The sequence below is a fragment of the Naumovozyma dairenensis genome, chromosome 6 (assembly GCF_000227115.2).
Source record: "Naumovozyma dairenensis CBS 421 chromosome 6, complete genome".
Lineage (NCBI taxonomy): Eukaryota > Fungi > Ascomycota > Saccharomycetes > Saccharomycetales > Saccharomycetaceae > Naumovozyma > Naumovozyma dairenensis.
This window is the reverse complement of record NC_016484.1, coordinates 955,763-968,780: the sequence shown is the minus strand read 5'-3', so window position 1 is coordinate 968,780 and position 13,018 is coordinate 955,763. Positions and strand designations below refer to the sequence as shown.

At 36.4% G+C, this 13,018-nt stretch overlaps 4 protein-coding genes across 4 annotated transcripts; 1 reads left to right on the top strand and 3 right to left on the bottom strand.

Moving 5' to 3' along the window:
- Window positions 1-7: 7 nt before the first annotated feature.
- On the bottom strand, window positions 8-2,275 carry NDAI0F04050 (uncharacterized protein; the record flags this gene model as incomplete). Its single annotated transcript, XM_003670918.1, has 1 exon — window positions 8-2,275. One exon carries the CDS (start codon window positions 2,273-2,275, stop codon window positions 8-10), a length of 2,268 nt encoding a protein of 755 aa, XP_003670966.1.
- Window positions 2,276-4,654: 2,379 nt separating this feature from the next.
- On the bottom strand, window positions 4,655-6,070 carry NDAI0F04040 (uncharacterized protein; the record flags this gene model as incomplete). The annotated part of the gene is made up of 1 exon (XM_003670917.1): window positions 4,655-6,070. The coding sequence occupies one exon, from the start codon at window positions 6,068-6,070 to the stop codon at window positions 4,655-4,657; it is 1,416 nt and encodes a 471-aa protein (XP_003670965.1).
- A 2,871-nt stretch (window positions 6,071-8,941) lies between these two features.
- On the top strand, window positions 8,942-10,417 carry TEX1 (Tex1p; the record flags this gene model as incomplete). The annotated part of the gene is made up of 1 exon (XM_003670916.1): window positions 8,942-10,417. One exon carries the CDS (start codon window positions 8,942-8,944, stop codon window positions 10,415-10,417), a length of 1,476 nt encoding a protein of 491 aa, XP_003670964.1.
- A 307-nt stretch (window positions 10,418-10,724) lies between these two features.
- On the bottom strand, window positions 10,725-11,552 carry MRPL17 (mitochondrial 54S ribosomal protein mL46; the record flags this gene model as incomplete). The annotated part of the gene is made up of 1 exon (XM_003670915.1): window positions 10,725-11,552. The coding sequence occupies one exon, from the start codon at window positions 11,550-11,552 to the stop codon at window positions 10,725-10,727; it is 828 nt and encodes a 275-aa protein (XP_003670963.1).
- Between the last annotated feature and the right edge of the window lie 1,466 nt (window positions 11,553-13,018).

The window sequence follows — 13,018 nt, the reverse complement described above, 5'->3', positions numbered from 1 at the left end:
TGGATGCTTACCTTCGGAATCGTGGTGGAGTAGTAAGAACAATGTCGGTTTCAGTGGAGGATCCAGACACAACAGTAGTGGTGTATGGAGGAGGTACACCAGAAGCACCAGAAGAGGCAGCAGCGGAGGAACCTAGGATTGGGATGGTAGTGACACCAGTAGATGGCTTGCCTTCGGAATCGGTGGTGGAGTAGTAAGAAACAATGTCGGTTTCAGTGGAGGATCCAGACACAACAGTAGTGGTGTATGGAGGAGGTACACCAGAAGCACCAGAAGAGGCAGCAGCGGAGGAACCTAGGATTGGGATGGTAGTGACACCAGTGGATGGCTTACCTTCGGAATCGGTGGTGGAGTAGTAAGAAACAATGTCGGTTTCAGTGGAGGATCCAGACACAACAGTAGTGGTGTATGGAGGAGGTACACCAGAAGCACCAGAAGAGGCAGCAGCGGAAGAACCTGGGATTGGGATGGTAGTGACACCAGTGGATGGCTTACCTTCGGAATCGGTGGTGGAGTAGTAAGAAACAATGTCGGTTTCAGTGGAGGATCCAGACACAACAGTAGTGGTGTATGGAGGAGGTACACCAGAAGCACCAGAAGAGGCAGCAGCGGAGGAACCTAGGATTGGGATGGTAGTGATACCAGTAGATGGCTTGCCTTCGGAATCGGTGGTGGAGTAGTAAGAAACAATGTCGGTTTCAGTGGAAGATCCAGACACAACAGTAGTGGTGTATGGAGGAGGTACACCAGAAGCACCAGAAGAGGCAGCAACAGATGAAAGTGATGTGGAAACTGGGAGGTCCACTTCAAAAGAGGTGCTGATGATCTCGTAGGAATCAGTGTTTGTTGTGATAACTAATGATGTTGAACAGCTTTCAGTTAAGGTTCCAGAAGTAATTCTGTTTGATGTTACACTAGAAGCACCAGTAACAGTAGGAAGGGAAGAGCCTGGGATTGGGATGGTAGTGACACCAGTGGATGGCTTGCCTTCGGAATCGGTGGTGGAGTAGTAAGAAACAATGTCGGTTTCAGTGGAGGATCCAGACACAACAGTAGTGGTGTATGGAGGTGGTAGACCGGTTGAGCTAACAGAAGCAGTGTTAGCTGGTTGGGAAGGTGTTCCTAAACCAGTAGAAGGATAGGAAGAATATTCATCGGTTTGAATGGACGAAGTAACGACAGCAGAACTGGATGACGTTGGAGTCGTTGAGCTCATGCTAGCAGATGAGGATATGTAGTGAATCGTTGATAAAGCAGCGGAACTCGAAGCAGACTCTGTACATTTATCCCAAGGTAGGCCGGTAGTAATGTTACAATGTGGAGGGATAGAAGGATGTGGACAAGGTTTGTTATAATGAACGTGTACACATGGTAGTCCTCTATGGGAGATAAATTCAAATTTAAATTGGAACATATCATAGCCGTAACCGACGAAAATGGATCTTGTCATAACATCCCAAGCTCCTCTAAATGGAATTGGGGTAGTCACGATAACAATAAGACCAGTTAAAGGGGAATACTTACCAACCAAGAAATGGGTACGTGCGGTTTGAGAACCGTGAAAATATAGTTCATGGGTATTGGAGAACCCGTTAAAAACTATTGGAAGGCCAATAAGATTTGGTAAACCAGTGAAATGAATTTCTTTTTCGTAACTATCACAGTAGAAAGTTTGGTCAAATGTTTTACTTATATCAATATGTATTTCATGTTTGTTTTGCATAGCAATACAACCTCCACCAATAATGGAAGAATCTAAAGTATAATTACCACCGTTGAAAATCATGGTACCTTTATTTTGGATAGAGGTGGAGGATGCGCCTAAAGTAAGTCTCATGGAAGTTTCAATGTGGATGACACCAATGTTAATGAATGTCTTTGATGTTAATATCGAACCAAACATAGACGATGCAAAACTATTGTGAATAGCAAGGAACCCATTATTCAAAAAGTCAGTTAATAGGAAATCCATACTCCCACTAACAGTATATTTTTGGGGGTTATGGACAACTAAATTACCGTCATTCTTCAAAGAAGGACAACCAAAATGGACATGATGGGATCCAACACATAAATCCCCATTATTATGTAAATTATTTTGGAATTCAACTTTTTCACCACCGCTAATGGCGAAAATCAAACCTTTGCCGATAGATATGGAGTCAGTATATTCGGCTGAACCGTATAGGTTCAAATCTTTCGTAATATCAAGGGCCGCAGCCAGTTGATATATGAGAGTTGTTAAAGTAAACAGAATATAATATTTGGGAAACATTATATTCAATTTGGGAATTTTTCCTTTGGTTTTTTGTAGCCAAAAAAAATTGGAAAACGATTTAAAAGGAACTAAAAATCTTAAACTCGATGAAGATAAAGGTTATTGCTTTAAATATCAAGATTACAAGCAACAGAAGTTCATCATACTATTTGGGAGAGTGAAGTATCCTTGAAAATCTCCCTCTACGCTACCACAGGTAAACTGAAAAAGTAGAATATGGTTATCCAAGGTGTAAATCAATCTTCAACTATAATTTGCTATTAAAAATGAAAAGCTAGTTGGGGTATAAAGAAGATTGCTCTCAAAAGCACAAATGTAATGCTCGTAGAAGCGACAACTATGACAAACTTTGTCACTAAGTAAATTCTGCATAAATGATATATGGCATCTATTTCTTTCTAGTTGTCGATCATAAAGATGTGTCTTGTTTCTTAGTTCAGCAGCATGAATCAACTAACTATAACGCTTATTAGTAGAAGACGATTTTGCCAAGTAATTAACAAAATCAGATGCAGAATTTTGATCTTCAGAGCTTATACAAGTACGAATATCATTTGCTTGTTTCTAGAAGAATGATACCGGTATATTCAGCATAAATGTGAACATTTGTGTGTAGGTAGCTCAATTGTGATGTACAGTCGATACTGTCTTTTCACGTACATAACTTGCATTGTGTTCAAAAATTTGATATGTCGTTCTCAAAGCTCTTCTCCCAACCAGGTGGTGAGCCGAACTCCAAACAAAGAAAGAATAAAAATGGAAATCTCACCGGAGGAAATAAATCTGACGTGGAAATTTGCGCTGCGTCTTTTTTCGAGGAAACCCCGAGGAACCCGTATTTCCACGCAACTCCTTAGTCTTCGGGGGGGAGGGGGCATCTAATGTTAGGTTACGTATAGCTGGAAGGAATAGAAAACCTTTTCTATCGCGCCCTATCTTAAGGCCTATGCTCCATTAGTTTAACTTATTTTATAACCCTTTTACCAGGCCCTGCACTTCATTTTTGTAGAAAGAAATATGTTCCAATTTTTTAGCTTTTATTTAACCATCAATTTTTCCTCAACCCTATCCTGTCTGCCAAAACAAATTCAATCAAACCTTCTTTTCCTTTACCTTTTACCCTAACTTCCCCCATGCCCCCTTACGTAATAAACGTTAACATGCATGGAGGAAATGTAAATCATTTTTTGAAACGTTTTCGATCAATGGGATGATGCAGCATCTTACTTGTGCCCTGATTATGTACGTAGATCTATCTATATATTTATTTATACGCATTATTATTAGAGTATTATAAGCTGGACTCCCAACTGCGATCGATTATTTACCGAGTTAGTAGGTAAATTATGAAGATTCAGGGCTTATCGGATCCCATGGCGGACAGTTGTTGTTTTGAGATGTATTTAAGGATAGTCTCCTCAAACTGCTTTTCTAACGTAAGATACAAAAGTAATTACAGGGATTTATTATTCGGTGATAAGTTTAATATTCTAAGATTGTTACAATGATTCTTTAGGTATTGACGCACTGGATAGGCAATCATTTGAAGTATTATTCTTATGACAAGCTATTCTAAAATTTTGGAGGAGCTTTTGAGTGCATTGAAGTTAGATACAACTGTAGGTTAAATAATATTATATTTTCGGACCTGTAAATACATCGTCCATGAGTTCCGTTTTATATATCTGAACCTTACATATGTTTTTTATTTGCGGCCGTCTTTTTATAGGTACGTTTTTGAATATACAAAAAGTCTGCCCTTTGAAGTCTTATAGAAATATCGCAACTTAATTGCCAGATTGGAGGGCACATCTTCGTTAGATTTAGTCATTAAAGTTATTAATATGTTATTTTGGCTTATAAAAGAAGTTCGCTTTGAAGAAAATAAAAGACTATTTCTCTTAATTAAAATATAAATTTGAATTGTAGCTTTTAATTATTATTCTGTACAATATATTCCTATATTCTTGAATCTATTTATCAGTTACAATAAATTTCTGTATATTTTAAAGTTATAAGTAGCCTATATTTCCAAAGAATTTTGAGGCTTTGCACTCCCCAATGTTCTTTTTTAATTTTCAAAACAAACACCGTTTCCTACTTAATAAAAAACCAAGATGTTGTTTTACAACAGATAGGTTTAAAAACTCAATATTGAACTAAAACGAAGACTGTTTTTAGATTATTTAGTACATTATAAAGTTATAAAATCACACCAGGAAAAGAAAATAAAATATAAGAACGAAAAATATAAAGGTAACCGTTCTAAGTAAAAAAGTTAAAGTTCCTCGATAACGTAAGTAGAAAAACCATATCGATAACGGTACCGAGAGCCTCCAATATGGATGTGCAAAATATTTATCTCGTGATATATGCTTAACGCTTTCTTTCAGTAATAGTAGCGTCAGGTTTTCTTGATGTGGTAGTGGATGTACGTTCTGTAGTGGAAATTATGGATGGTTTGAAGGAGGTAAGCTCGGTAGTGGAGGTAGTACTTGGTGCTACAACAACTGAAGATGTAACTACAGGGCTTATAAAGTCAGTAGTTGTTGTGACTGGGGTAGTGGTTTGTGCCACATCGGCAGAAGATGTTACTACAGAACTTATCAAGTCAGCAGTTGTGGTGACTGGGGTAGTTGTTTGTGCCACATCGGCAGAAGACGTTACTACAGAACTTATCAAGTCAGCAGAACTAACCAAGCCAGTAGCAGTTGATTTTGAAACGGTACTAGTACTTCTTGTATTAGCAGAGTTGGATATGGTAGATATTGGAGTTGGAGTTGTTCCTGATACATAAGTTGTACCTGGTCCTGCACTTGAGACACATTGCTCAAAGTTTGGGACAGTAGCATCGATTCTACATCTGTGGGGAACACCCTGGTTTGGCCCTTGCTTATTGTAAGTGATATGAACAACTGGGAGGCCTCTGTAGGTCATAAACTCGAAGTTGAAGCGGAACATATCGTAGCCGAAGCCTATGTAGATTGATCTGGTTAGTATATCATATGCACCACTGAATGGTTTTGGAGTGGTTATAATCACTAATGTACCGGTTAAAGGAGAATATGATCCAACTAATAAATGTGTACGAGAGGTTTGAGAACCGTGGAAATATAAATCATGATTCTTTGTGAAGCCACTGAAAGTCATAGGTAATCCGATAAGGTTTGGCATACCAGAGAAATGAATTTCTTTGTTAGCACTGTCCAGGTAAATTAGATTATCAACTGTTGTACTTATGTCAATATGAAGTTCCTCTTGCTTCAACAAAGCAAGACAGCCTCCGCCGACCAAAGAAGACCTTAACGTATGGTTACCACCATTAAGGACAATAGTGCCCCTGTTTAGCATGTTAGCACCACCTGTACCTAGAGTGTGTTGCAAAATAGTTTCAATGTGGATAATACCGAGGTTAATAAAACTATTTTTGGCGAATAGCTTAGTAGTACCAATAGGTCTAACAGTGTCGCGCATAGCAAAGAAACCATTATTAGAAAAGTCTGTTAAACTTAAATCGGTGGCGTCACTTAAAAGAAAATTACCGTCGTTTTGAAAGGAGTTACCAGTCACGTTTGCGGAACTAACACAGATATCACCTTGATTATTTAAATTGTCGTGAAACCAAGCATGTTTACAGCGAGTAATTGCAAACACACTACCTTTTTTAATAGAGAATGGGAAATAGTACTGAACAGGCCCTAGATAATGTAGTCTTCCGAAAAGATCAAATGCTGAAGCAACATTCAACAGTAAACTGGTTAGAATTACCAGTATGTAATATTTAGACATCATTTTGATTGAATTATTAATGATTTGTTTGGAGTTTATGTTTTTGTTGTTGATGTAGTTGCATAATAAATAAAATAAAATAAAAGGCAAAGGAAGTAAATTGAATCAACAACTATACTCTTATAAACTTTGAAAACGTTTGTCTTTTATATATGAAAGATTTTTCTTTAAACCTCAATTTTACTTGCCAAACTTCCCCATCATGGTCATGTTGAAGTATAATTTACGATCCTCGTCTTTTTGTTGGAAAACCCCATCCACATACAGTTGTGAGTCCTTTGAGATGCCATAAAATCTATTGATGTATTTTATTAAAATAAAGGCATAGGGAGTATGTAGTTATGGTTTAAAGCTTATTAAACATAACCTTTTGCCAAAAGTTTAATGTTAAAGGAAAGATTCCGTAAATCTCAGAGAAAGGGTTTTTCAGTTAGATACATAGTAACACTGTGAATTTACCGTGGATACCACGGTTCGTTCCTCACTGTAGTCTATGTCTCTATAGATGTGTTAGACTGTTATTCAATGGAAGAGGGCCGGTAAATCTAAAAAGTAAGACCGGAGAACATTATTTCAAAGTACTATTGAAAACATGTTTTTGAATTTTTGATTTGGAAGGAAACTGGGAGCCCGGGATGGGATGAGACACGAGCAGAGGACTTGAGATGAGAGGAGATGAGATGAGATGAGATAAGACGAGATGAGATGACGATATTTTGCCATGGAATAATCCTTCTAGAATAGGGTCCCGTGTTTCTGTATCGTTTTTCGGAAAAATTACTAATCGATCTGAAGAACGTACGTACGTAAATCAAAAGATCTTCGCGAAAGTTACGTAATAAGCGGCCTACGGGATGTTCTCAAGATTTGGCTTCCGGTTTTCATAGCCCTTGTCTACAAGTTTCCCGCATTTTTCGGTCGTGCACTACGGGTTTAAATACGGCTCCATGGAAACTACCGGCGTAAGAGTCCGTCTTTAGCTCGGACTTTCCTTTTGAGGATCTCCTACGTTACGTACGTTATGCATATTTTTCTTCGAATGGACTAGGAATAATCGTCGAAAGGAAAAGCAAGGGCCGTCCAGTAGCCCTCTCATGAGTTTAGTGTGAATCCTAATTGACCCACTGCTATGAATTTGGAGCGGTGGCGTTCATCAGTATATTATCTAATTTCTTTCTACTACGAGAAGCATTGTAATTCTGATAGGAGGAAGTCATAGAATAGAGTTATACTCTTCTTTTTTTCCTTGAAGGCATTAAGTACTAAAAAGACAATGTGTAGTAAGTAAAGCCGATATTTTTCACTTTTCTTAGAACATAGCTCAGTTAGGTTGTGGATGCAAAATTACCACGCAACTTTAGTGGATTATATGAGCAAGATTACGTTAGCATACTTGACGTAATGTAAAGGATCTACAACTTCGGTACATATTGCTGAGTGTACGTCCCACCTATGTTTTGTGGCAATTACTCATCCTTGTTAATCCGATATAAAAATCGAGATATCTGTTGCTCATTGCTGACAAATATGGATGAGATCTCAGTACGGCAGAAGAGTTATTAATAGATATTTAAAAAGCTTTAAAGAAGTCTTGCACCCATTGGTAGGGTACTGAAAGTCAATATTCGAAAGTTACGTATGGTCTTTATTCATTCAAGAGAGAGCATCAAAGGTTTTTTTACGTAGGTACATAACTTGCCGAGGACTTCAACACGAACGTTAAGTACGGTACTTTATTTTCAAAGGTTCCCTCAAGAAAATAGTTTAGTGGGGTTATGTAACTGAATGGCAACCGCTAAGTACAGCTAAGAAAAGCTAGCCTTAGTCTAAAAAAGTTGACACCGATAACTACGTATATTTACGTTACGAGACGTTTTCCCCTCTTCCTAATTACAATGGAAAGACCTCAATTGGGGTACATATGTACGTATAGAATCCACAGACTATGTAAAACCTAGTATTTGAAAATAATTTTGCATTTACTGAAGATGTCAATGTCTTTCAATAGGTATCTTGCTCGTTTTGTGAGAAACCATAACCATGATACCTTTTCTCCCCGTGTTTATGTTCATCAGAAAAGATATCCTTCAAGGTTAAACCTTGCAAAGATGGTTCAAAGAATTTGCTAGTTTTAGCTGTACTGTTCATCGAGTAAAAATAAGAGCGTATTGTCTTCTCACCATCTGGGAAAAGGAATGAGTTATAGTCACCATATATAATATATGTATATGAAATTTGTGTGTAGATGAGCTGGACTCTATGCAGCATCATACCCATATATCATCATCACAGGTACCTAATAAATTTTCACTTTTCTACCTTGAAATTCTCATCATAAAGAGATTTGCTCCGTCAATACGTACGCTGATATCATTAGAAAAAAATAAAGAGTGTCATTCAGAAGAATAAACTTATACAACTATCCTTGTAAGTTCACCATTCAATCGGTTTGCATCTTGATCTTATGAGTGATCTGACACTCAAGTTATAATGTTCTTCGTTGTTAGATATACAATCAATACATACTGGTAAGGTGAGCTATTTCTCTCGGCAGTTAGTTATGGTTTATATCATTCAGTACAATGATGGTCTAAAAATATTCAACTTCAAAAAAAATAGTCAGTCACTTGTTATTAAATAAGATCGATTCAACTACCGTTGGGAATTTTTCAAAGTTGCCGCGAAATAACCTTTATGGAAAAGTTTCAACTGTAACGTCTAAGTTTGACATGGCATTAAAGCTGTGTTGGCTCGAAGAACAGGATACACCAGAACTTTCTTCCAGGTTAAGCTTATAGTTACCCAATTGCATCAAAGTAACTTACTGACTCATTGAGAAGAAACTCCTAAAAAAAACTATCAAAAATTAGCATCATGACAGAACTTAGTGCTAAAAAATTACAATCATTTGTAAATCAAACAACAATGAATACACAAGTTGCTAATGATATGACCTCCCAATTCTTTACTACTGCTCTTCATTCCAACCATTCTTCATTCATTGAAGACGACAGATATACTCATGTTATCACTAAATCCAAATCTCGGTTTTCCTCATCGCAAATGACGCCAAATGAAATCTTAGCATTAGAATTTCATCCGACTGGTAAATATTTAGCCTATAGTAGAGTAGATGGTTCACTTACAGTTTGGAGTAATATTCAATTACCTTCATTCATCAAGGCGAAGAAACATTATTTGAAGGATGCTACAGGGAATGATCGTGTCATTACTGATTTATCATTTAATCCATCTGATTTGAATGAATTTGCTACTGTTTCTAATTCTAACGAAATTTTAATTTGGAAACCTGATCAATCACCCAGTATAAATAAATTGAAAACTATTAATTCATTGGGGAATAAGAGTAAGATTAATAAATGTTCATTTGATCCCAAGGGTGACTGGCTTGTTGCCACTACCAAGAGTGAATGTATTTATTTGTTCAATGTTAAAGAAGATTATTCGCTGGTGTCAACTTTGAATGTTTCAGATATAAGAAAAAATGATATTGTTTATTTTATTTCTTGGGATAATTCAGGGAGGAATTTGTTCATTGGATTCAAAAGCGGTTACCTTGCTGTCTTAACATTAGACAATGAAGAAAAAATTAATGATAATAGTCCTGGTAGTAATACTGATAATGTATGTACAAGATTTAGCTTGAGGTTTTCGTTATGTGCCCATAGGTCATCCGTATCGGCAATTAAGATGGATCCATGGGGCCGGTTTGTAGCAACCGGAAGCTCAGATGGAACTTGTGCCATTTGGGACATTAAAACCATGTGTTGTTCTATGATATTTAATGGGATCAATGGTGCCGTATTGTCCATGGATATCGATTATATAGGGAAGACACTTGTTGTATGTTCTGGAGATAATAAGTTCAGAGTTTTCAATATTAATACAGGTGAATTGATAAATAGCATGGATTTTGAAGATTATAATTCCCAATTAATAGTTAAATTTTTCCCCAATAATTTTTGGTTTGTTTTATCTGATAAGAATGATACGATAAAGGTATTTTCAACTCTTGTAGGCGTCTCTGATCCAGTTAAAGTGTGGGGGGTAGAGTATGAAAGGGCTTTGCAACTGCTAAAAAATAACAAACTGTCGGGAGACTATAATCATTCTTCTAATGATCCTCGTAATGCTGCTAATGTTAAAAATAACAACTCGAGTATGAGTAGTAGCAGAAGGGAGAATTCAGATTCCATTCGTCGTTCTCGTCAAGGCAATATAAGTAGAGTCTCTAAAGGCGTACAGAAAATGGACAGAGAGAGAACAGATAGAGATGGATCAAAAAGGCAAGGTATTCCAAGAGATCGTCCAAGTAGGTTCAATCAATAGTCGTCTTGAAGTAGTTTACATACATGGCTACCATGCTATATATGTCTATATAAGGAACAGGCACTAATGGTATAGACGGGGTCGTAGACTAGATTACTTGTCCTTATATCCTATCTTTTCCGAAATAGAATATATACGTATTTGTACAACCTCGTAAGATATAAACGAATGATAATTTTGTATTATTTACATGTTTTAAATTTGTGTACATGCTTTTATAAAATACATATACTTTTGGGGTGTCCTGAATATCGATGCTGTAGGTTATCTGTTTTGAAATTCATTATTTATCCTTTCTCTCTTCATTTTAATTTGCTAATAAAAATTCCACATTTCTAAAATACTGCTCCGTGACATGATTTTTTATTTCATCTTTTGTTAACCATGCAAATTGTTTAAATGTGTTATCCTTCATTGCAAATGTTCCAGCCAAAATATGTGATTTTAGAAAAAATTCATACGATCCATCATCACTATCTTCAAAGACTGCCACAGGAGTCTTTGAAACAAGCCATGTATTAATTTCATTTTGACTTAATGATTTGATCGCTTGCTCAGCAATATCATGCAGTCCCTTATCATTGCCCTCCACAACAAATGATGGGAACTTCCAACCAAGGTTCTCATCTTGAACAAGAAGGTATAATGTCCTTGATAACTCTCTTTCCACAGTCTGCAGATTCCCCTTCTTATCAGCTTCAGTCTTCAAATCATTTGGCACAATTGGTCTGGAAATACTACCCTTCGCACCATCAGTACTTCCCTTAGTTGATCCAGAGGAACCGACTAATGAAACATCATCCTCGATCTTATCTCTAGGTAAGACGATTTCTTGTTTCGATCTTCTTTCTCTTCTACGTTTAATATCAGGTATACCATGAGGGTACCAAACTCCAGGGATTTTACTTACGGGGTAATTTTGAGCCTTAATAAATTTATGTTCCGAAAGGGAACCTTTCTTGAAATAATAATAGTCAGGAAACGTCCACATTAATCTTTTCTCTAATTCTGATTGATATTTGTAATAGTTTGATTCCAATTTGGTCAATTCACGGACTACTATAGGGATTCGTGATAGAATCATTGCTGATCTTATTATGGGCGTCGCCGTCGTTTTGGAAAGTGTTCTTTTCATCACGAATATGGCACTTCTGGATCTCTTTCAATATTGTAGTTTTTACCTGCAAAAAAATTGCCTCCCTTGTTGCTATGACGTCTCTATTATTCTCCCATGTGGTTTCTTCCTAATTATGAGAACCTAAAGGTCAATTTCTTTGAAGCAGATTTATATTCGAGAATTTCATGTTGTATGTTATAGTTCATTAATTTAAAGAATGGTTTGAAAAGTATCCGTTTTGTACTTCAAGGGTAGCTTCGCGGATTGTAGTAGTTGGTAACAACTTCTAGTTAAAAGTGACAGACGCCAAACAGTGAAATGCCAGCAAACTTCTTTGTGTGAGTGAATGACAATTGAATGAATATAAGCGTATTCATTTTATCCTCAATTGAACTATAATGTGGAGTAAATAAATGGACAGAGTAATACTGACGCTCAAGATTACACTGATAACTCTCAGACACAGAACCCTTCCTTGGCTCTAGTGTTAAGTGAGAACACTTCTGATGGCTCTTTTTGAGAGGGTGTGGAGAACAACCTTAATCTAGAAAAAGTGAGGAAATATAGTTTAAGGTTGTTGTGTGAGTGAATATATGTAGCCCGGATCAACCCCTTGGACTGCGGTGTGGAATATATACGTGGATATTGTAATAAGATAGAAGATAGAGAGACCCTCCTTGAATATGTACTAAAACTGAAGAATAGAAGAACTACCATATAATAGACATAATGAATTAGCCACATACACTAGTAAATAACTATTACATAATTAATACACAACATCATCAACAACTGCATTATGAACAACAACAACAATACTCAAGACGGCCCTGATAACTCTCAGGTAAATGAACAAATAGACTCCCGTGGCTCTAGTGCTAAATCAGCACAGTTGTGGTGATTTTTTGATTTTTTATGTAATAATTTTTGTAAATTTGTTTATTTTTCATACTTAAATTTCCTTATTTTTTTAATTTGGGAAATTTTCAAGAAACTTAATTTAAGAATTCAAAAATAAACAAAATTCTGACAAAAGCTTGAGTGATAGAAAACCTATCTAGACAACATATTTCTCATTTTTGAGGGTACTATCAAGAAGATTGGACAAGGTAAACCTGTTACTAAAAATCATCAACACTATTCCAATCAAGAAAATTGTGTTGATGAAACTCTGAACTCACGGTATCCGTTTGTTTTTGTAACTAATATTGATGTTTTCGTTGTTAGCGTCCATGATGTTGATGTAATTGTAGTGACTATGTAGTTTAATACTTAATATTTACATATACTTTAGAACATATCAATTGATTCTTTTATTATGATTTCTGTTCTCTATCTTTCTTTCTACTTAGGAGTGATCTAATATACATTTCTTCTCCCTATATATAGTCTTCGCCCACATTAAGTTTCAAAGAGTTTAGTATACCCTATTGAGTTGTTTCTTTATTTTCACATTCAAACAGTGTGGTAAACTTGACCTCTTT